Source organism: Falco biarmicus, chromosome 6, assembly GCF_023638135.1.
Source record: "Falco biarmicus isolate bFalBia1 chromosome 6, bFalBia1.pri, whole genome shotgun sequence".
NCBI lineage: Eukaryota > Metazoa > Chordata > Aves > Falconiformes > Falconidae > Falco > Falco biarmicus.
In genome coordinates, this window is record NC_079293.1 from 58,317,563 (window position 1) to 58,341,915 (window position 24,353).

At 45.2% G+C, this 24,353-nt stretch overlaps 1 protein-coding gene across 2 annotated transcripts in view; it reads right to left on the reverse strand.

Moving 5' to 3' along the window:
- Window positions 1-21,749, reverse strand: part of RNF217 (ring finger protein 217) — a 64,535-nt gene extending 42,786 nt beyond the window's left edge. For both annotated transcript variants that reach the window (XM_056343321.1, XM_056343320.1), the window contains exon 1: window positions 20,793-21,749. In XM_056343321.1, the coding sequence (XP_056199296.1) occupies window positions 20,793-21,437 (645 nt within the window). In that variant the 5' untranslated portion in view covers window positions 21,438-21,749. The remainder of the gene's footprint in view (window positions 1-20,792) is intronic.
- Window positions 21,750-24,353: the final 2,604 nt, after the last annotated feature.

A 24,353-nucleotide genomic window follows, 5' to 3' on the forward strand; every position in this document is an offset into this window, starting at 1 on the left:
AATAAGGTTTCCCTTCCTCATCATGTTTTTATCTACTTTTGCTCCTTTGAGTGTAACAGTCCCAACCAGTGTGTGAATATGAAGACAGAAGTTGAAGTACCTTGTAATCCCTGAATTCAGTTCTCAGCAACCACCCCTTCTGGCTGGTTAGAGAGACTGGCCTCAAATAGAAAGGCCAGTTTCTACTGGTTCTACAGTCTCTTTATCAGGGGCTACTTCTACCCACACAGCCTCCTGTTTCTGGATGCTGAGGAAGGCTTACCCTGTATCACTGGGAGTTTAGCCCAAGATTTCCAGTTATGTGACCAAATACCTATGTGGGCCTGAGATGTTTGGGGAGCAGGTCCAGCCAGACCTGTCACATATCCACCGGGCCAGGTATCCCTCACCAGGTCTCAGACCCCTTCAACCATTCCATCAGGTCACAGTCAGCCAAGACTGCCATTATCTCAGACTGCACCCTGCCTAGTGGCTAAAAAATTACGGAAGAAGTCAATACAGCTTTCTCTTCTTCCTCTCTGCTTTAGAAAGCAATTGCGAGGCTGCAAGGGGAGAAGATTCAGCTAGCTAATATAGTCAACCGGAGTGGTTTTAATTAGTTTTCCAATTGATCAGGCAGCTGAATTAATTCTCCCTGCGACATATGATCGCTAGTTCGCTACCCAAGAGAAAAGTGGGAAACACACAGCCAAGGAAAGAGACTTGCAGAGGTAGCTGGCCACCAGTCATCTTACCTGTCATGTCAATCTACACCTTCAGATCACGTACCAGGTATGTCTCATGTTAACTCTGTTTACCTTTAGAAAGCTACAAGCCTGAAATATGCTCAGCAGCTCCCCTCAGTAAAAACAGTTACTGGCAACTACAGCACCAGGGCCAGAGGACTGCATCCAATCCCTCCTCCATCTGAGTCTAAGCACCAGCATCTTCCACACACGTCCTAAAAATTACTGTTCTTCAGAAAGTGGTCCATATTTTGGCATAGCCATGTGATTATTAGGTTTGTGGGTACTAATGTGTATTTTCCCATTCTGTACAAGTACTTAAAACGCTCAATGGCAGGCATGGAAATCCTTCACCAAGCTTCAGGTCTGGACCCAGCATCTGCCCTGACACCTGCCCCACAGTCCTTCATGTGGTCTTCACACTTCCCACTTCCCTGTTGGCACTATTTCTGTTCTCTCAGCTGTCTCCCTGAAGGATACAAGAGTCTTATCTGTGAAGCTAAAGCAACGGGAATAGTTACGAAGCAAGCTTTTTAAGATGAAGAAATGCATTTACTTGTAACGAAACCACTAAGTTAGCTTCAGAGCAAGAAGCAGGGAGGAACTCTACCAACAACTGTCACACATGCTACAAAACACTGTGAAGCAGTTGACTGTAAGAACAAACCAATGATTGTAGAAGATACACTATGAAAGGACACACCTCATTAACTTTCCATACACTGGGAAGAATTTTTACTAAATAAAGTTCACTGTTCTGTGCCATGAGTAAAGCCAGCAGAGGCTCCAACTTAAGAATGGTTATGGTAGGAAAAAATTGCTTACAATTGGAGAAAAACCACTATTTATCATTTCTGTAGATACTGCCTATTTCAAACTTGTCTAATACTCCCCACCCCCTCCCCATCTCCCTCCAAAAATAAATACCAAGGATTGACTATGAGGGTTTGTAAAGGGATGAACAGGTTGTTAAGATGCATCGAAACACCACCTCTGCCAGCATTAAACTTTTCCAGGGTTCCAGAAACTGGGTTGCCACACTGACTATTTAAAAGATGCAGCTTCATTCCTACCAGTAGGTATAAGAGCCACTAAGGACTGCAGCTTGGGGACCAGGAGGTGGGCAGGTGAAGTGAGGTGAAGGAGGTACCAAGTCAACTCTATCCATCTCCACTTCTGAAACCACAGACTCCAGTAGTAATTGAATTCAATATTAATTGAGGAAATTCTGGTTTCATTAAGTGTTTCCAAAGAATATATATAGTGCTTAGTGGCAGACAGGTTAACAGGTAGGAACTGAAGCAGCACAGGAGGATAAAGGAATCATTACAAAGCACAGTAATAGAGAACGCAAGAGCAAGAGGGCTTGTACACAAGGACACACATCTCCCCAACTCCAGATTCTGCAAGACCAAAAAGAAAGGATTGACAGCTTTCATGACAGACAAGAAAATAAAGAGAATGCTTGTTAACAAGGAGACAAAACTTTTCGAAAGTATCCGACTTAGCATTTCATTGGTATTTTCATTGAAATGGAAACACAGCACATTATATATTAAACACCACTGACCTTTCTATCCAAACACGAGCTCTCACAACACTAGTTATGTTTCAGATTTTCAATGGGATAAGGACTACTTTGTATTTTAGAAAAATACCCCACCAGTCCTTCCAGAGCAAATACTTTTACTAGTAGTTGCAAACTGCAATTGCCCTCTATGGTTAAGCAATCCCTGACAACCATTTGCCACCAACACAAGCTTCTGTAGAGGCCTGGCTAGCTGCAGTCATTTAACTTGGAAAGGGGAAAGCAGTCATGGCTGCTCGAGCTTGTTTGAGGAGAGGAGTAAGAGAAGAAAGGAAAATTCAGGAAAAAGAAAGAAGAGACACCCACTTCAACCTTTCCTAGGAAGTCCCTGCCTTTTCCACAAGTCACATCTTTCCTATTCTGCAGTTTTTCCCTGGAACAGAACATCCTCTTACTGAATGCAAGGGGAAAAAAAAAAATAAAATCTACTCTTCAAAATTTTCTAAATCCATCTAATTTCTCTCACTTTAATAACACACATACAGAGGCTAGCTACCCTCTGAACTGCTCCTGCTGCCCTGTACCTTCATCCAGGGAAGGCTCTACACTTGTAAAGTCTCCTTTTAACCTGCACCTGTTCCAAACAGTGGGAGCCACCACCAAGAACTGCTGTTGCTGCTGCTGCCCAGGAAACTGCTGCCCCAAACCACACTGATTCTCTGTGCAAAAGAAAGTAATATTTGTATTTGTGACTTCTGTGGTTTTGGGAGCTCACCCAAACACCAACATAAGCGAGGCGCTTGTTACGCACTTTTCAACAAAACGCTGCCTGCAGCAACGGAAACTCAAAGCATCCTTCTGTAGAACTAAATTCTGAACTGTACTGACATTTCCCTAAAAGAACCAAAATGTGGCTTCATGAGAACAAAACATAGCTGTGTTAATTTCCCAGTAAATTCAGAACCTTGGGAATTTCTGTCCACATGCGCCTACTTTTGTTGCCCCCACTCCCCCAGTACGGTATAGGTTTCTGAACCATCATCAAAGCCGAGATTTTCTGGCAGCACTAGAGGGACAGAAAAACAGCTTGACAGTGCCCAAGAAAGGACTTTTTCTGATAGTTAAGACTTTGAGTACTTGTTAAAACATGTCTCAGCACCTTCCCTAGTGGCAAAAGATCAGGCTCAGTGACATTCCCACCCCCTTAATCCCAACTTGATAAGGAAGGATGACAGCGGCATCTCTCCAGAGCTGTCCCTGGCTCTCCTCCCTGCCCAATACAATCAGCTGATGTCCCACCACATGTCTATGCAACTCCATCATTCCCTACAACACACTTGGTACTAAAATTTTAGTAAGCCTGTAACTAATGATACTAACATTAAGATGGTACCTCTGAAATTCAGTGGTTAACTGAATGAAAGCCACTCTTTGACTTCCCTCCTTCCCATACCCTATGCATTCCCTACATAAATTGAAGGTGACATAGCTGAAACAGCTGAACGACTGTATGAATGACTAACTTCTTTGTCAAACTTCATTTGGGAACAGGGTAATTTACCCAAACAGCAAGGAAAAAACCCTAAACAAATCTGGTGAAATACAATCCTTTAAACCTGGGTCATTCAGGTAAAACTGATAAATCTGAAAAAGCCAAAGGATGCTTACACTTAAATCTACAAGCCACTTGCTGTCAAGCAGTGACAAGGCAGTATCAAGGGAAAGTTAAAGAACATTTTATGAAGTCGTTTAGATTTAATAAAACATCTCTTATTAAAGGCAAAATTAATCCTTTGTTGTATTCTGGTGCATAGGGTATTCTAATTATAAAGCCAAATTTTTAATAATGAGGTCTCCGGAGTCTACTTTCAACCTCTACTGAAATGTATATTTAGTACAAATATTTTAACCTAAGTATGCTAAGAATTACAGAAGACTGAAACAAAGAGTTGTATATAGTTTGCATGGAATAAAAAAGTACTTGAGTCTTCCAACCGATCATTGATTCCTCCAAATGATCACTTACATCTCATTCTTTCACATGCAAAACAATTGCACAATGAACAAATTATCACATGTGAAGAAGTCTGACAAAATTATATACATCAGGAAAACAGCAAACATTTATTAAATTTAGGGGAAAAGTGAGAAACCCCGCACCATTGATAATTACCATACACTATGCACATTTTGTGCACTAACTCTCCAAAGTACAAATGGCTATGATTAAAACTAAGGGCAAACTACAGTTCCATTTGACTCACATTTGCAAAATCGTAATCAGTAAGAAAGAATAGGTTAGCAAGTCCTTCACTACGCAGGAAGAATAATAAAATAAATAGAGATCATAAAAGTATTCTTTAATATGCATCCTCAACCACCTCTGCACACCAAACCTCTAAAGAAAGTTATTAATTTCTCATTACAACATATGAACATCTTGCAAATAAGAATGTCTTTTTCCTAACGTCATCCTGATTTACCTCAAAGCATAGCTCCTAGTGACTTTGCATGCCAAAGGTGAGTTCACAGTCACTGCAATAAGTGGTCATCTGTGAGAAGTCTGGATTTCTAGAGTACTTGGGTAGGATCACCTTGGATTTTCCCCACAGATTCAAGTGGGATGGAACAATTTTATTTGGAAGAAACCAAGAAAAAGTTAGAAGTCTCTGTCAGGATTGTTCTAACAGCAGACAATTACTTGCAACTGTGATACACGGAACATGCTTTCACTCAAGAAAAAAATACACTTGCTGAATTCATATGAGATTTCAATGATTTGTCCCCCTTAGCTATGACAGCCAATAAACATGATGATGGGAGGTGGTAGATTCATGTCCTACACGAGACTAGACAAACTGCATACATGCAGTATTCACTAAGGCACAACAAAGGTACTTGTAAGAGATGCTTGGAAAGTAAAACCCACTGAGCAGCAAATCTGAGAGCAGTACAGCAAAGAAAACCTATCCAACCAGCAGAAAGGGCTCAAGAGATCTAACCAGGCAAGTGGAACAACAACAAAAAAAAGTGGAGGGAAAAGCTCAGAAGAGCAGCCTAGGATTGTTTTGACTGTTTTATTTAACTGCCACTAAGATTGGAGCATCACCATTCCGCCTATTTTCCAAGAATATTTCCATTTATTGAGGTGCGCAAATTCAGAAGGAAACTAATAGGAAGGGCCAAAACGTAAAAATCTAAGAGGAAACATGAACAGAGAATGGAAGCTATGCAAAATGTATTTACTGCTCCTTTCATGGAGTGATCTGTAGCTTAACTTCAGTATGAAACTTATTAATTATCGTCACAGGTATTTGTATTGTTACAGTAGTTGGGTTCATTCAGTACAGTATTTACAGGTTCAATAAAAATCTCAACAATTAGGTACTGCTTCCCTGAATTTACTTTTCGAGCAAAAAAGCATTTTTAGAATTTTACAAGTTTGCAACTAGTTTTAGATGAAACCATATCAAAACTCACCATTTTTTCCCCCAAAAGTTGAGGCAAAACTGATATTTAAGATAGTTTACACTGGAGTTACAAGGAAGCATGATTCCAAGGTTTTTCCATTGTGGTCACTATAAGACAGCTAAGATTGATCAGCTATCCTAATTCTGAATTTTTCTAGTTTAAGAAAAAACACAGCTGTGAGCAATTTCTTGTTTGCTTGGGTTTGCAATATGCAGTATTAGCACAATTAATATAGCTATTGTACAACCCAAGACATGAAATATGTATTTCCTCTAAATCCTAACCCCCCAAAATTTTAAAAAGTAACTGATCAAAGCAATAGTATGCTAGATCAACAGTAAATTTCCTACTGCTATATGATGTGTGCTTTACATTGAGTAGTGACAGCTGTTCTTTTTTAAATAAAGCCCATTTTCTTACTGGTCTCATTAGTGCAGCCCTACCTGCCCAGCTGTATTAGTCACTTCCTGATGAGCACTTGGAACACCTACATGGAATCAAAACACCTCCTACTACATCCAACACAGTACACAGGTTTAACTGAAACATTAATGCTGCAATTGAGCAAACCTGTTCCCTGTGCCATCACACGTAAGGGTGTCGTGTGCCAAACGCTCAGCATAGGAACTCTACTGCTTCAGAGAAACACCAAGTCCTTTTCCTAATGCCCACACCCCCCATGACCCCCCCAACAAATGATGTTCAAAGAGAAAGAGAGGAGGAATAAAAACAAACTAATAGTCTTAATCTCATGGTTACCCTCTTCCCACTTCCAGGGCCTGAGAAACAGGTAAAAAAAGGGAGAACACAATCAGTATCTCTCTGCTACTTGATGGAAGGGGGGGGTGCCTTCAAAAAACTTTTTGTAATGCACAATACAGTAATATAATCTGTTACAGGCTTTTATGATTTTATACTTCCAAATTTCACAACTGCTCCACTTTACCACTAAAGGTATCTGTGTAACAGAAACACAAGGCTACTGAGCTTGATCTTCAAAATCACTGTGTTGAAATCACAGTTGAGTAACAGATAGCATAGGCTAGTCCAGAACTCCTCCAAGCTACAAGAACGCTTCGTATGACTCTGCAGTAGTAGGGGGAAGAAAAGCAAAAAAAGCTGTAATTTCACTGCCGTGAACATACTTCAGCCCCCCCTCCACAGGTGTACAGTGATAGCAAGGAACAGTGAAGAGTTTAAGACAGCTCTAACTGATGTGTCCTGAAGGTTGTTCAGCCTCGGCTTAAGTGTCTCAGTTCAGTGCTAGAGAGATACCACCAGTGTAAAGCACGGCCAGCTCTCTGAGTCATCTGCTACATGGATCACACTTGCTCAAAAGCAGCTGGACTGACAAAAGCACATGATAGGTGATTACAAAGATTCTTCTGCAAGGAAGACTTTCTCTCCTGGTCAATTATACACTGTCAGGAAGAAAAACAAGACAAACACTCCAACAACATGACAGAGATAAGAGTCCACGGCTGAGTAACAACTCCTTCCCCCAAAGTCACACGGCATATGACAGAAGTTAGATTTCTTCCAGTACAAATCCTTTACTTTCAGTGGCATTGCTGAATAATCCACAAGGTGACCAAATTAGTCTTAAACTGTATAAACCTCTACCTTTCCAGAACACAACTGCAAATACTGTAAACTACGGGATCGCCATGGAAAGGAAATACCATTTTAAAAAGCTCCTGACAGTGGAAAGGAAGCTCATCCAGGAAAGGCAAGAAGAAAAACAGCAAAAGTTGGAAGCTGGCAAGAATACAGGTCACTCTCCAGGATCTTCACAGCACTCATTAGATAAGCATACACCTTTTGAAGAAGCTCAAGTTCCTGACATAAATAAAGGTTTTATAACCCACTCAAAACTTATCAGCCAGCTGTTTAACTTCATTTCATCTACCTTTTCTTACTCCTTGGGCAGTACTTCTGCATTTTTCAAGTGTCTCTATAGACCATTACACAAGATATATGATAATTTGACATATTCCAGATCTAGTTCTCATCAGTTTTTCTACCATGGCTTACATACATGAAGGAATCTATTAAAAATCATACACCTTTCAGAGTGCTTTTAATGTTTCAATGCCCGTTGGTTCAGCATGTATCAGTCTTTATGCTGTAAGGTTTGTCCAAATCCAGAAGCAGGTTTTTCATGATTAGTACACAACACTGATTTTGGACCCAAAAATTGAATCAATTAGTGCTTCCATGAAATTTGTCTTCCCAGACAGACTTCACCCCTGAACTCAGAGACACTACATGAAACTAAAACCCTGAAGGAGACCAGTTTAGTTGTACAGGTATAAACCTAACTTAACAAGAATTGAATAAAAGGCTACACAGTCTTCAAAGGTACAAACACATACAGGATATTAAAGAATGGACTTAACACATAGAGGCTGGGTAGCTGAGCACAATCTCTGTGCAAAACTTGATTATTTTCCCTGTGGATCTAGCTCCTGCATATATAAAGAGCACAATGGCTTTAACGAGTTCATTCAAGCAGCGTGCAAGCATATTTTGTGATAAATATAGAAACTCATGTTTACTGCATCTCAGTAGCAAAGCCCTCCCCATGCACACCAGGCCAGGCACAGCCAGAACCAGAATGGATTTCACCAGAATCCCCAATAAAACACCCTGCAACTACCTAGAGCTACCAAAAGACTACCTGGAAGCCAACATAAGCACTTTAAGGATGCTAAAATCCTTCCACAACTTGTCAGATGTTGGTATCAAAAACTGGAAGGAAAAAACCCCCTAGAATATCTCCATCAGGAGATAAACCCAGAATGATGATGCTGCAGCCTGTCCAGTGAAGCATACAGCTAAACTAAGGACCAAGAGGAAAACAATGAAGTGCAACAACAACCAGCTACCACCTTCCAGTAACTTACAGCACATTTACCCAACCACTAACAGTAGTTTCATAAAAAAAATATAAATCAACAGCAAACCCCACACCCAAACCACCCAATTTCAGAGACTGTTTTTCTCTGGTACCCTAACCATCTGTTTTGTTCATTGTTTTCACATAAAAGCAATCTGTGGAGACGAAAACACACAATCACTGGTCTTTGCTAATTGTTCTTTCTCTCATAACTTTATACAACAGCCTGCATGAATTCCCTTGGAGAGCTATTCCCTTGGAGAGCTATTTCACAAAGGCATCCTCTATAACTTAGGTCAACCAAGGTAACGGCAATGCAGTCTGTCCTCTGCCAGCGGAGGGAGGGAACCACTTGGAAATTGCTCCAATTAAGCCAGATCAGTCTAATCAAAAACAGTCTTGAAAACACAGTTTTGAGATTTATTTAAAAGCCATTTCTCTTAAAATCAGTGCAAGACATTTGACTTCAGATTCTTTACAGACCAGGAAATGCCAGACACAAAGCATGGTCTGAAATGCACTGCTTGCAGATACACGTCGGGCGTTAGGAAATTTTGCTGTTTGCAATAGTTAAAAAAACAGTAACAGCAGGCCATAGAACTCTTCTACCATTTCCTCAAGCTTCCCAACAGAGCGCACTCGGAGAAGCACAGGCAGCCTTCTCATCCAACCAGGCCAAATTCAGCACATAATGGTGCCACACAGTGAGTCCCTTTTGACAGCATTGAAGGTGTTGGCTTTGAGAACTGCTCAGATATTGCGCCCTTCTTCCCAAATTCAGAGACTAGAAGGGCCCTCCAAGGTCCCTCCCTTCCATCCCAAACACACAGGCTCACACCAATTTCCATCCTCCCTTCATTAACTGCTAATTTTATAGTTTGCATTGTGCCAAAACTTCTTTACAAGTGTCTACCTAATTTACCCCCTTCCTTGCAATTAGGAAGAGTGGTCATTTCTCCTGCCAGATCTCCTTATGCAGTTCTGCATCTGTTCAACAGCTCTCTTCTCCTTGCAGTCCTTCCTGGTTCCTGCCATTTTTCTTAAACCCTGGTGCCCAAGATTCCAAATAAAACCTTGTCACATACAACAGCATCCCTGCTCTCCTCTCTCTGCTACATCCTCAAGTTGCATTCACCTTTTAAGTGGTTCCACCATTATTAGCTGCTTGCATCATCTGTTGTCATTAACTCAGATCTGCTGCCTCATACTAATGTTCCAACAGTCAGGTGAGCTCCTACTTGAAAAATTAAAATCAAAAAACCTCTTCCTTGCTCTTTCTTTTCACCATAAGGACTGATAAAACAAAATTCTCCTAAATCAAAACTCGATACAGAAGCTAAATGGTAAGCTAGCATCACAAAACTGGCCATCTGGTCCCAGTTAATTACTGAGGCAAGGAGAGGGGACTGCCTCCTGGTCTTCTCTCCTTCCCCCAAACTAATATCTCAATGTTTCTCACTAAGAAACATGCTTCTAGATTGTGAAAGCTGTAGTTACAGCCCATTCATGCCAATGCACATGCTAGAAGCATGGGTTATATACAACTTTAAAAATTTCTATATTAATTGTAAAAATAGGCTTAAAATTTTTATGGGTCAAAAGCAGTACACCTACAGAAACATAAGTTAATCACAGTGGAAAATGATATATTGGAATAGTAATGAATTTATTTTGGTTGTTGTCTCCAAAATAAGTTTATTTTTTTGTACTTTTACCAAGAGACTGTACAACCAAGCTCAAAAAAACCCTTCATCTACAAAGATCTCAAAATTATGCATACTACTTCTTCCATGACAGTGCTGTACATTGTTCCGCTGTGCATTTTAAAATAACATCCCATTTAACAACAGTCCAGGTATTTTGTCTTTGAAGGAAAAAAGAACGCACACCAAAAAACCACCACCCCCCAGAATAAACCACCACAACCCACACAATAAAAAACAACCCCCCTTCTATTGTTTTGAGCTCTGCATCTTCTCACTTGTTATTCAAAGAGGTAAGGGGCAACGAGGAACTTATTTCCTGCACAAGAGCTCTCAAAAATATTTCTCTCAAGAAAATAACGATCATACTTGGCACTGCTTGGCTGCAGCGAACTAAAGCTGTTGAAATAAACCAGATCAAAAGAAGAGGTTCCTTGTCTGCAAGAATATTCACATGAAAAACCTTCACTTGTAAAACGGCCTTAGGAATAATCTATTTTATGTTATAAAACACTTGGGGATCCTTTAAAATTCTAGCTGGTTGAGAGCTGCTTATTTAATGATGCCACAGGTACCATAAATGGGTACCAGCCTCGGCAGGACTGGGAACCTCAGTGCTGCAAGGAGCTCAGATAAACACTCTGGACCACACCACCACGCTTGTCCAAGAGCTACAGGTGCAGACGCACCTTTGGGCACTGGACAAGCCGTGGCTTCCATGTGGATTGTGAAAGAGGAAGTGATGCAAGAACAGGACCAAATTGCAGGTTTGATTTCATTGAGCTCCAATAAAAAACCCCACGTGCTGTCATCTTGAACATGTTCTGTCTCCTTCCCTTGCACTGCCTTTTCAGTTGCTTTGTTCTGACAGGCTGTCACAGCTGCCAAAATAAGTGGCCCTGCTTAGCCACAGACACTTTATTTAGTATTGCCTTGTGGTGGAATAAACATTTGCACACCATGCATGAGACAATTAGGTGCTGGATAAGACAAAAAACCCCAACAAACACCCAAAACCAACCCCAGTAAGATATGGTTGTGAAAGGTTACTTTCAAACCAGACCATTTTTTTCTGCTGGTGGATCAGATGATGCATGAACACTAAGGAACAAGTTGCAGGTTGGGGTAAGCAGCACTGCCAGCTAAAATGACTGTAGACCTTCAGCTTTAGACAAGGTCTGCTCTTCTTGATAAGGAGATCCAGAACTCATTTTAGATCCTTAATTTACCAGAAGTGATTGGCCTTGTCTGACTAGTTGTCTTGGCTTGGGTGAGGTCCTCATGAAGCATTACACTATGGGACACTTAGGCAGGGTTTGCCAAGTTACTCTCACAAAAAGAACAACAAATCAAGTCTTCACATGAAATAACTACTTTACTGAGGCAAAAGCACTCAGCAATGTCCATTAGCAATAGTCACAACTCACTGCAAGGAAAGTTTAAAATCTTAGAAATGGCGAAGATGCCAGTCATTTAAAGTTACAACTTCAGATCATGCCTTGAAAGAATGCGCATCTTCAGAAGTTTGAAAGTTACTCTAAGTGTTACTGAGAAAGAAATACAGAAGCAAAGCTGACTCTACTTTCCATTATACAAATGGGTGAAAATGTCTGAGGCTGCTTAATTTCCACTGCCCCTGCGTAAGGAAAACTGTGACCACAGATACCTACATACTTTAAAATATCCAGATTTTAATAGCACAGTTCAGCCACTTTCAGGTCTACATGGCCATGTATATGTCAATACCCGTAAGTCTCTAACAGCAACAACATTTAGACAGAAGTCCAGTGTATTATAACCAAATTTCTGCCTTAATCTCAGTAGGATTAGTTCACCACAATAAAATATACTATCACCACCATAACTCTGCCTGGAGTCCTAACATCAATATTTTGTAGTTGGTACGCAACTTAGCATCTAAATACTATGGGACATGTTTGCTCTTCTGTGAATCTGTCCATTCCAAAAAAACCTTTTAAGTTGCACATTCTTTCCCTCTTTTAAGCTGCACACTAATACCATGAAGTTAACTAAGCAGAGTTTCCAAGCTATTGCACAACTGAGCTGCACATGCACTTGAAAAAGCACCGAGCAATTTACATACTTGCTTCCATAAGGCTGCTAAAGGAGTATTTCTAAGGAGACAAATCATACCTGGCACTGCAGAGGTGCACTGGAATGGAAAGGCATAAGCTGTCCTCTCCCCAGAGTGCACTGACACAGTGAGCAACATTAAAATAGCTGAATATCTTAAGAAGCCCACCTCCACCATTTCTGTACCCCCACACAACAGCAATGGCACTGACAATAGCAAAGCCCTTCTTTTTGCTTGTTCAGGAAAGCGGCCACCTCTCAGCACCTCTAAAATGGTGTCACAGATAGTATGCTGTACCTACCTACTCCACCCCTCTCTGCTGCCTATAGGGTATAAAAGTCTTCCAGCAGTCCAGTAAAACACTAACCCACCATTTTCTTGGAAGTTCTTTATTTTAAACTGTGTTTAAAACACTTTTTTTTTTTCCTTTTTAAGGTTAGATTTCCTGCCCGCCCCCATCCAATAAGAAACCAGAAATAGAGCTAGTTCCATTTCACTTTCTGGCCACCACTTACCAGAATAACTAGCCAGTATTAAGTTGCAGGTTTAAACAGAGGCTAAAGATGCACCTCATACATGAAGGACACCAGTCTTCATGATTCCCTTTTGTTTTATGAAAGCTCATCCTGAGCAGGCCCATCTTCTGGGGCAAACCAATTCTTATCACATCACGAAGCCCTTCCCATCCTGGCAACCTTCTTCTCGCTCTTCTTCCTTCCTTGTATTGTGTGCACAACCCCAAAGAGCCACATCACAGCTGAAACAGTTTGGATAGGACTTCCCTTTCCTACAAGCTAAAGGGACAGTCATTCAGATCCCCATCCTACACGCGGCCCCAAGCTGATACACCACCACTCCTATGAGATGAGGGAGCCAAACCAATTAAACTAGAGAGGTACCTGCCTTTGCTGCCATTTGTACAATGTCTATGGTAGAAAACAATACACAATGGCATCAGCATAACTAGGCTTGGGAAAGTTAAACTTTGTCCCTTCTACCTTCCACTACAATATCCAGTATAGTCTGTACTGTGCTTAATAAAAACACCACTTGGGAAGAAAGTCCACAGAAGGGGAAAGGTGCTTTTGTTATTATTTCAACCTGACATCCCTTGTAAAAAACATCTGCAGTTTTCAAAGTGCACTATGGTCTACCAGCAAGCTCATAAAGAAAAGGGAGTGGGACAGCTTTAGAAATTTCTTTCATCTTTTTGTGAAATTGTAATCTAGGGAGTGCACAGCCTTTCTCACAATTAAGTAAATAAATAGGAGAAACCCTACAACCATGAAGTTTTCTTCTCTACAAGTAAAGTCTTGAATTTGTTTTCCATCCTATTTTTTTCCTATTTCACTTACATTAAGCACCTGCTCTCACAAGGCTTATTTACCTATACAATAAATGTGTGCACGCCATATCAGAAAAACATACATTTAAGAACTGGCTATTCAACAAGAATGCTGTTATTTTTATGTTCATGTTAGCTTCCAAATACCATATCAAAATTTTTTCAAGTACTTAAAAATGGGCTCATAAGTTAATAGCCTCTTCATCACTACACAAATTTGTCACTTCTTCTATACTAGAAAAAGTCATAGGTATTTGACTAACAAAATCAAATAGATGAGGATTTTTTAATAGAATTTATAAAATATACAAAAAAAGGCAAGAGAAACCTGAAGTGCAAGCAGCTAAAGCATACTAGACAGATAAAACATGGTAACTGGGTGGGTAAGTAAAGCCCTTCTTCACCAGAAGAATTTTGAAGAAATTACATCCCTTACAACTCTTAAATCATTTTGACAACGTACTCACATCCTGGTCACGTAAGAGTCGTACCTTCCTTGAGCCTGGCTGGTTTAGACAGCAGGAAGCAAGATATTTGTACAAGAAGAGAGGAATGAAGGGCCAAGAGGCCCCAAAGCAACTGGAGGAACAGTTGTTCTGGTTGGAAAAACAGGGGAATAGGGACAGAGGTGAGCCAAAAGCCTTCCCAACGCCCCTTTAACTCCTTCATTTCTCTTTGTCTGGGCAATTAAAACTCAGTTCAGTTTTCAACTCATTTCACTTTAAAACCCCTGGCCTGAGTCCATACCTGTGCCTGGAACAGCTGGTGAGAGCAGTACAAGGGAAGGCACACAGCAGGCGATGTCCCCGTGGCTCAGCCTATGCGTGGTCCCCAATGCCAACACTCCTGACAAACCAGCAAGGTGCACCATGCTGGCTATTTGAGCCAGCTGACAAGAAGGGCTTCTGCTTCACAGAAATTTCACATTTTTGAAATTAGATTTCAACTCAAGCTAAACCAAAACTGGTTCCCCTTCATCTCCCACTGCAATTTCATATTCATAGGAAGCCTTCACCTTTCAAAACCAGCTTTACTATCAACATCAAAAAATTCACCACTGCAGGACTCGCCATTTATCCTCACCCCTTGCTACCAACATCAACAATTTTATCTTTATCATTTATCTTCACCCCAGAAATTCAGGTTTTCCCCCATTAGCAAACCCTTCCTACCACTGTTCAAAGGTGACACAATCTTTTCAATTCCTAACATCTCTGATCCTACAGATTAGAGTTTTAATGGAAATCTTATTAGCTGAAAAAACAGCCACTCTTTTCCCCCCTTCACTCCGTAACAGCATGGCTAAGAAATGATGGCCACATATTCCAGGTCTACCTTTGGCAAACACTTGTCTAAACAAGAGGAAGTCATAGCTATCCATGCAGAGTAGGCTTGCAGTTACTCCTGCATAGGGAACAAAACCACCACACAAAGTGGTGGTATGTTGACATAGTATCAAGCCTGACATGCGCTAGGACAACTAGGCTGTATTCAAGAACATTACTCAAAACTAGTTTTCTTTTAAAAGAATTTAAATGTATTTCCTGCAATGCTTAATTTTGTAAAACTTTGTTCCAAGCCTCAGTCTGGCTCAAACTGGATCCAGCAACAAGTATTCAAGAAGGACTGAAAGCCAGCTATATGCCCAGCCAACTTCAAAGGCTCATGTTTACAGTCTTAAAGGTACTTGGGTGTCATCTTGAACTGTGACAGTAACCTTTGGGCAGCCGGCTACACAAGCAGCACTTCAGCACTGGCACTGCATACAACATGTCAGGAGAACAGGACAGACCTTCAGAAGCCGTTTGCTGAAAATGACAGTGAAGTAGTTTAGGTGCTCCTGCGGCTTACAGGCTGCTTGCAGCTAATGGACCAGGTCTATCTGCTGCCTCCTCCTCCTACTCAGGAACATAGCCACCTTATAGTGGCTGAAGTGGCTGGTTTGGTTTAGAAGGCCTGTAATCTAGCAGGTAATATATTCCTTTCCCCTCCTGCACTTCTCTTCCTCCTCTAGAAACTTCTGTGTTCTTGCAATATCAGCTGGCAAGTGGTCGCTCACCCTACCATCATCCCCTGGCAGGCAGCCTGCAGCCGTCCTAGCAACTAATTCACTAACTACAGCCAGAGCATGCTTTTGGATTAATAACCCTTGCAAACACCGAGCTGCTCCCACAGGGAATGACAGTGGCCCTCTGAGCTCTGGTTTGACTCAGGGCACTAGCAGCTCATTAACCATCAGATGATTCAGCACTTGGTGCCTACATTTCTGCTAGCTCGTTTTCATCAGCAACCAGACTACGGCTTTGAAGATGTATCATTTATAAGATACCATCAGACACCTGAAGAGGCACGCAGGTGTCAAGTCCCTCCGGCTCCAAGCCAGTATTAGTTTTAGGCAATACAGCCTGCTCTTAAATTCTCCTCTTCACTACATGGCTATATAATCACATTCCCCACAAAAATCCTGACTCTAACAGTCTGCTGCTTTTTTTTTCTCCAGGTCTTTCAGAAAGAGATCATGCACAAAAAAAGGAAAGGGGTCAAAACCCAGATGTCAGGACACTGAGAAAGAAAGACTAGTAACAGGTCCTGGGCAGAGGGAGGACAATCTCCACATTCCATGCTCAGGAGAGGTGAGCAGAATTTTAGTCCCACCAAAATCAGCTGTGCACAAAACGCTGTTGCATGCAGTCCCTCCCCACCCCCAACAATCCCTTCCAATTTACTCACGGCCACTAATCTCATTACAGTTCCTATAATTAAAGCACCATAATATCTGATTGAGAATATAGTATGCTGTTTAAAATTAACTTACCCAAAGTCCTTTAATGTAAGAATAACTGCTTCAAGAGAATTACAAGATTTACAATATAAAGCATCACTAATAACCATAGGATCAAAACTGGATTATCAAGTTTCCTAATTTGCATGTAGAAAAAGCAGGCAGTCAAATCACCAAGGTTTCTATAAAACTTTTACAGCCACTTTATAGGAAAAGTGAAACAAGTATAGATGCAATTTTATATATATAGCTTCAAATATTTATTAGAGAACATATTGTACTTTATAGATGTTAGGAAACAGCAAATGTTATTTTGGTCTAGTCAATACTTGCTGAAAAGTGAGGAGTAATACTGTTCTTCTGAATAGCACTCGCCAAGTTCACAGATTAGGGAGATGAGAAAACACATATAAATCTTAACCTCTTTACCAGTCCAGAATAAGTTAAATATAAAAACCTAGTTATACTTTAGGTCTTTTCCCTCTCTTCTTAAGTCAAAAATCATCCTGTATCTATTTGCCTACAATTTTTAAAGAAAATTTCAAAGAAACCCTATCCCCACTCCGGACACACAAATGGACAAAAAGCAAAACCAGGCACAAATACTCCCTCTGACGCAGATGTAGAAGCAGCCAGGAGAGGTTAGGAAGTGAATCACTCATTTAGCAAACCTATGTGTGTGCACTGTGCACACAGTCTCTGGAATAACATGGCTTTGGTGCCATGTTAAATGGAGAGGAGGATGGGAAGTGAAGGGGATGTGAAGGCAGTATTGCACCTGAGATTGAGCGTCCTCGTTCTTCCCACCCCTGTCCCTAACCTGTATACTAGATGCATGAGTGCAGAAGCCCACAGCTCCCAGCTGAAGAGAAAACTGTTCTTCCACCCTTCGGACCCCGATCTCACGCTGCACATACCTGAGAGCCCATGGAGATTGCCTCCGTGAGCACCATGGTCCGGAAAGAGCACTGACAGTTCAAATATTCACACTCTTCGGGCTCATCTGTTTTATATTGTGTTTAAGCGTAACAACAAAGAGCAGCTTTGAGGCTGCCTTGATTCCTGGAGATGGGGCTTCTTGTGAACTGACCCAGGCTCTGTGGGACTCACCAGGTCCTGAGGTGCAAGAGCCACCACCTCTTTCAGGCTAACCCCTCAATTTCTCTGGGACCAAAAGAATGAAGTCATAGAGTTTTTTTGAATGGTAGATAAACTGGTCTTAGACCCTGAAAAGCCCTCAGGGTCTGCAGCTATTAGGCCAGGAGAAAGAATAGCTAAATTGAGGCAGAGGTGAAGTTATGCAATTTACCAAAAGTCTGACTCCAGATCAGCCTGGGCACTCCAGGCTCCCCTGCTAAGCTTCTGCTCCAGCCGTTAAATCTTTGAAAGGGATTATACAGCAAGGTGCTGTGCCAGTGATAAGAAAGCCACGATTTGACCTCTAAGGACCTTCAGATGCAACAGTCCTAAATCAATTACCCTCATTTTCCAGCATGCTGGTAACGTTACTAGTAAACTCTGCAGCTGGAATAGTCTCATCTGGATAATCTTCTTTTCAACAATGCCTAAAACTTCAGTTGATTTTCTGATCTATGAAAGGGCTCCAAGGCAGAAGTTTCAATGCTGTTCTATGTTTGCATAGAAGAGGGCAGAATGCATTAACAGGGTTTTTACTTTGCTACTCTATTAAGCATCATTTCAGAAATCACAATGAAACCATCATCAAGAATTCAGCTTTCTTCAGTAGGAAAACACACAGACATTAAAGGTAACATGAATTATTTTAAGCATTATACTTCTGCCAGCTCCACATTTGCAGCATGGAAGACCACCCCTCCAGAGAATTAAGAGTCAAGGCCACAGATTGCTACTTCTCTGACAAGGAAAAACAGATCTGAACAATGCATATTGCTGCCTGGGGTTTTGTTCTTGGGTGGGTTTTTTTTCAATGTCAGGTTCATTCCTAAATCAAGCTGACTGTATCCAAACTGAAAATCTGTTAAAATTTTCAAACAGAAACAGCTTTTCAACATTTACTCCTTTTGAACTTTCGGTAAATTTTCCTTTTTTCTTTGCTACACCCAGTGTTAAGTCTCAAAGATGAAAGGCAACTATTTCTATCCTATACTGCCTTTCCACTCATCCTTCCCAGAAATTCCTTTAATGTAACTGACATGTAGAAGCCTCTCCTCTCTCGTCAGGATGAGTCACAGGGTCCTTCCACAGCACAAAGGAAAGAGACATCGCTTCTTGTCCTTCTCAAAGAAACATCACTTTCTTGTTCTTTACAAAAAAGGAAGACAGGGGAAGAACACATTGGACTGTTATTTGAGGGTATTTTGTTTCCTTTTTCCCTGAACAAATTTATCAAGCAACTAAAATTCTGCCTGGTCATAACAGTTTCTGTAACAACATGCCAACAGAAGTGCTCTGTGAATCTCCCTCCTGAAGACCAGCATCCTTGCTGCAGACATCCCCTCCTCTGCATCTGTATCCCTGCCCCACCTTACACGTACAGGAGTAAGTACCCATATGGCTATCTGCCAAGACCACCTTTTAATGCTGGGATAAGCTTTGCAGAGTGCTCAGCAATACTAGCTGCTTCCTTTAAGAGGGCATCCCTGCATACACATCCAACAGCTGGCTAATGCTAAACCCACTTCATGGGGCATGTACCCATGGTTCCCAGGCCAACCAGTTGTTTCAGCCACCGAGCTCCCATATCGACTTCTGAGAGTCCAGCCTAAACCAGGCAGAAGAGCTCTTCAGGGTAGCTTTAGCTACCAGATCATGTAACTTCCATTAGATCACTGTAAGCTGCAGGCCCCAACAGAAGCTAGAGAAGACCACCCTAACATCACACCACTTTGCAGTTTCCAGCTTCAAAGCAAGACAACGTCCTGACACAGGACCTCAGCAGCAAATATGCAAACGAGCAGTGGCAATATACACAAAAAAAACCAAACGACTGAGAGTTTCCAGCCGACCACTTAACTACAAACCAAACCATTCTGGGCTCTGTACATAAAGCCTCGAGATAAAGTTCCTGAATTTAAGTGTTACGGGAGATGTACAAAACAAAATTATGCTTCTCCCATCCATCAGCCCCCACATTAAGCCTTTCCTTGTTACCTAAACAGAACAGAGGCAATCCATAGAAATGCTAGTGAGTTTACCATTAGCCACAACAAGTGTTACCAGGCTTGAAGCACAGGCTGCCCCAGCACAACTCTCAGCTCCAACAGGTGTAAAAATTCATTCTACCACACACCAGCGTTTCTCCAGTGGGCACGTCCCAAAAGTTTATGTTGAATAAAAACATAAAGGTGGTACAAAAAGCGTTTATTTGGCTTTGTTTTTCCCACATACCCATACTTCACCCATTGCTTTCAGTTTAGGGCACATCTGCACTAGTGTCAGTAACAACACACAAGTGTTTTGTGATTCCAGCTACTAAAAACACTAAGACGGAGCTTTGCTTTCAAGATGCTGATTTTGGTTTGAAAAAGCAGTTCTGACTGACAAAGCAGTGATGAAGATACAAGCAGCCTCTATGTGATTAGCTACCTACCAACCCAGGATGAGCAGCTCTCTGCCCAGCACAGACTAGGTACCGCATTTTGGGCTTACTTTTTTTTTCCCCCAAGGAAGTTCTTGTTTACTGTTGTGATTCCTACCGAACAGTCACACAGACACCCCCCCCTCACTGTTTTAAGCCTACATATCTGGCCTAACACCAAACGCATTATTCTCAGAGGAACACGCCGAATGACAGCGGGCACAAGCGCCGCGGGGTGCGCGGGGCTGTGGGATGCCAGCCGGGATCCCCGGCACCTGACCTCGGGGGTCGCCTCCGGGGCGGCTGCTAACGCTGCCGCCGGACTCCATCCATCGCCCTTTGCATTCCTCTTTACAGGAGACCGGTGCCGGCCGCGTAACGGCAAGAGTTTGACAATCCAAAGAGAACATCCTGTAGAAGATGGAAGGAGCTTGAAAACGTTAAAGTGACCAACCCGACAGGCTGCGTACCAACGCGCAAACGCTTCGAGAACAAATGGTCATTAAATCCGCAGCTCTCGGGCGTGCGGCTGCCAGCCGCGTTCGGTGGGGCGGGAAAGGCTCCTCCGCCCCCCGCCGCCCCGAGGCGCGGGGCGATGCTCAGGCCCGCGCTGCCGGTACCGGCCGCCCCGCTTAACGCTCTGCCCCCTCCCCGGCACAACCTCGCCTCGCCGCCCGGGCCGTACCTGGGAGCTGAGGTACCGCTTGAGGCACTCGTCGCACACCGCCTTCTTGCAGCAGGACAGCGGCTTGATAGGCTTCTCCTCCAGGCACACGCGGCAGCTCAGCACCAGCAGCGGCCCGAACTCGCCCGCGATCAGCCCGGAGAAGGGCTCGGGCAGCAGGTACACGTCCACCACCTCGATGCTGCCGCCCGCCGACAGCGGGTCGTCGCCCGCCGCCACCCCGCGCCGCGCCGGCGGCTGCCCCACGCCCGAGCCGCCGCCGCCGCCGGGGGAGACGGGGGCTGCCGCCGGCCGGTCGTTCTCCACGCAGTAGACGGTGCAGTACACGTGCCGCCGGGGGGGGCGGCGGCGGCCGCCGCTGCTCTCCTCTGGCCCCGGCCCCTCTTCCGCCAGGGCCGCCGGCTCTCCTGCGGCCAGCGGCTGCTCCGGCTCGGTCGCCGCCTCCGCCTCCTCGGCCCCTCGCCGCTCGCGGCCGGCGGCAGGCGGCGGCGGCTCCTCGCTTCGCTCCGACCCGGCCGCCCCGCCGCCCGGGGCCGCCTCCGGCGGCGGCGGCTCGTCCGGGCCGAGCTCCCGCGGGGCCCCGGCCGGGCTCGGCGGCGCGGCTGCCGCCCGCGGGGCGCTCAGCGAGCTCTGCTGCTCTCCCATCGCCGCCCGCCGCCGCCGCCGCGCCTTCCCATCCAGCCGCCTCTCGGCCCCGCTTCTGCTTCCGGGTCCCGAGCCCCGCGCGCCGCGGCCCGCCGCGCCAAGCCCCGCGCCACCCGCCCGCGGGCGCCGGCCGCCGCCGCCCGGCCTCCTGCCTGCGGGGCCGCGGGCGCGGGGAGCGAGCGGCGGGTGCCGCTCCGGTCAGCGCCGCCCGCGGGGTCTCGGCCGGAGCCCGACCCCCATGGCCGGGCAGGACGCGGGCAGCCGCCCCCGGTGCCGCGGGGCAGCGCGCCCGGCCGCGCTCCGCAGCCGCCCCGCCCCGCCCCGCCCCGCCATGCGCGTCACCGCCCCCCGCCCGCGGCGGCCGCTCCGCCGGGTGCGCCCGCCCCCGCGCGCCCCCGCGCCGCTCTGACGCAGCGCTACCGGCCTCGCCCCTCATTCACCCGTAAACACCGCGTGCCTGCCCCGCGCCGCCCCCCGCCCGCCGCCGGCGGGGCCCCGCTCCCCCGCCCCGGGGCCGCGCTGCGCTGCAACGCGCGGGCAGGGAGGGCGAGCCCGGGGGGCGGGCGCCGTGTGAAGTGTCGCGGCGCCTCTGTGCGCGGGGGCAGAGGCTGCGGGCCGGCTGGGGGAAAACATCGTGGCGAGCAGGGGCAGCGCGGTGACGCCGGGCCATGCGGTGGCGGTCACAAACATAATCGGAACAACTACAAACACGTGGGTCCCCGCAGGTCCCAGCTGGTGCCTGGTTGCTCGGGTGCTCGCAGTGAAGGGCGTTAGAGGAGCGGCTGTGCGTTCTGCTCCGAGCCCGCCGGTGCGCTCGGGAACGGCACCTCCAGGCCTTGGCATCCCCAGTTACACCGTCACACGGGGCAGGTGTCGTGCAGCCGGTGCTGCGGCAGCTGAGCGGCTTAACGGCGACGGGCGGGCGGGCAGTTTCCATCCCGAACTCCGCCTGGCGTGTCAATCGGAAGTTACTCAGCTGCGGTGCTGGAGAGGCCGAGGGGCTGGGCTAACCGGAGTGAGAGGAGGAGGAGGGAGGGGGCGTCAAGCGGGAAGGTGGCAGCAGGCCATAGTGGGTGACTGCGTGCTGTCACCCCAGCCCCAGTGAGCCCATTAGCTCAGGCTGACAGAGGTCCTGGGGGGCCTGGCGCAGCCCCACGCGTTGGTGTGGCGCTGTGCTTGAGCCCAGCAGCCCCCCAGCCGCCCGGAGCCGTGGCTGTCACGTCGGGGATGCTGGATGGGGCCAGCCCAGCTCTGGCGGGCCCTGCGCGGCGCTGGAGCCTGTGCGTGCTCTGGAGAGGAGCTAAGCCCCCAGCACGCGGCACGGGGAGCCTGCCCGGCCCTGCTGGAGGCTGGTGATGGGGCACCCCAGGTGCTCTGGGTGGCAGCTGGCAACATCTGGTGGCCAGGGGGCTCTTTGGCTGGAAAATGCTGTACTTCTTCCAGACCCAAGCTGACCTGCATGTCTGTGACCGGATTTGTGTAATATCAGACTGTAGTTGTCCCTGCAGGAAGATCATACAGAGGGATTATTTATTTCATTTAAACAATATGTTTATTTAGCTTCCCTTATTTGAGTCTCTAGAGTTTACGCTCCCAAAGCTTACTTTGAAAATACAAAGTGCAAAACTTCTAATGAATGAGTGAACATCAGAATTTCCTGCCACTCAGGAAGCTGGAGTTTAAAGAAGAAGCCTAGAGAGACAATGTCATTGCAAGAGCAAGCAATATTGCTCAGCTGTTAGTTCAGAAGTGCTTGTGCTGAAGCACAGCAGGGGGAAAATGGTCCTGGGGAATCCAGGATGGCAATGTGAATTGCCCTTGGCTGGGAGGAAGCATTAGGCAAACACGAGTTACAGAACTGCACATGCCCTACCAGGCTATGGACATCGTTCAGTGGCCTGTGTCCAGCCATGGGTCCTGCTGGTCCCAGCTGTGAACAGTTGGCAGATGTGCCAGCCCCAGCTTCTGGCTGGGATGGTGGGACCAGCCCTGCTTCTGTGGTTCTGCCTGGCAGCCCCTGAGGGAGCCCTGCCACTCCCTGCCACCAGGCTCCTTGACATATGTATGCTTTGCAACAAGTCTTTGCCATATTCTGTATATATTCTCTCAGGCACATTAAAAAAGTAGGAAATTATATAGTAGTAGACAGAAAGAAATATTGGGCTGAGGTAAACATAACCCGACCTGCTAGTACGAACTGATTGCCTTTCCAACTGTACCTTCACACAGATTCATATTCAAATGACTTCAGGGAAGAAGAATTTTCAAAAAAAGACCACCTAGCCCCCCATAAGCCCCCAACAACCTGACACGATAGGATGCTGTGCTGCATGGCACCTGCTCGTTCCCCAGGAGAGCCGGTGGGGGAACAGGCGGTCAGCAAGGGATGCTGGTTCCGTTGCTGGCTGCACTGCTGGTAGGTGCCAGGCTGCGTGTAGCAGCAGCCTGTACGGGGCTGAACACATGGCTCCCAAACAGGCTGCTCCTGCTCTGCTGCTGACTGACAGCCTGCATGATGTACCTTAGGCTGGCTGTTGCCCAGGCTTTGAGAAACCATGAGTCAGTTCTGCTTCCAGAATGACTCTGTGGCCTAAAACCTTGTTTTAAAATGCGATTTCAGATGCACACATTTTACACTCTCTGTAGAGCATGTCTAGACTTTAAATAAAACCTTATGGAAGATACTAAAAAGATAGCAGTGCTACTGATTTACATAACAGATTAAAAGAAATTATCCTACAGAGATAAATCTTTTTCTCACCAAACTGTTTGGTTTATGAGAACTTTATCGTGTTTGAGCACAGTTGTGTGGAACTGAGTCTAGTTGCTTGAAAGATTACTTTTCTCCCTGTGATATACCATCAACTCAAACTCCACAGAGATTCACACATGTGAGCTCTGCAAATGAAGTATGAG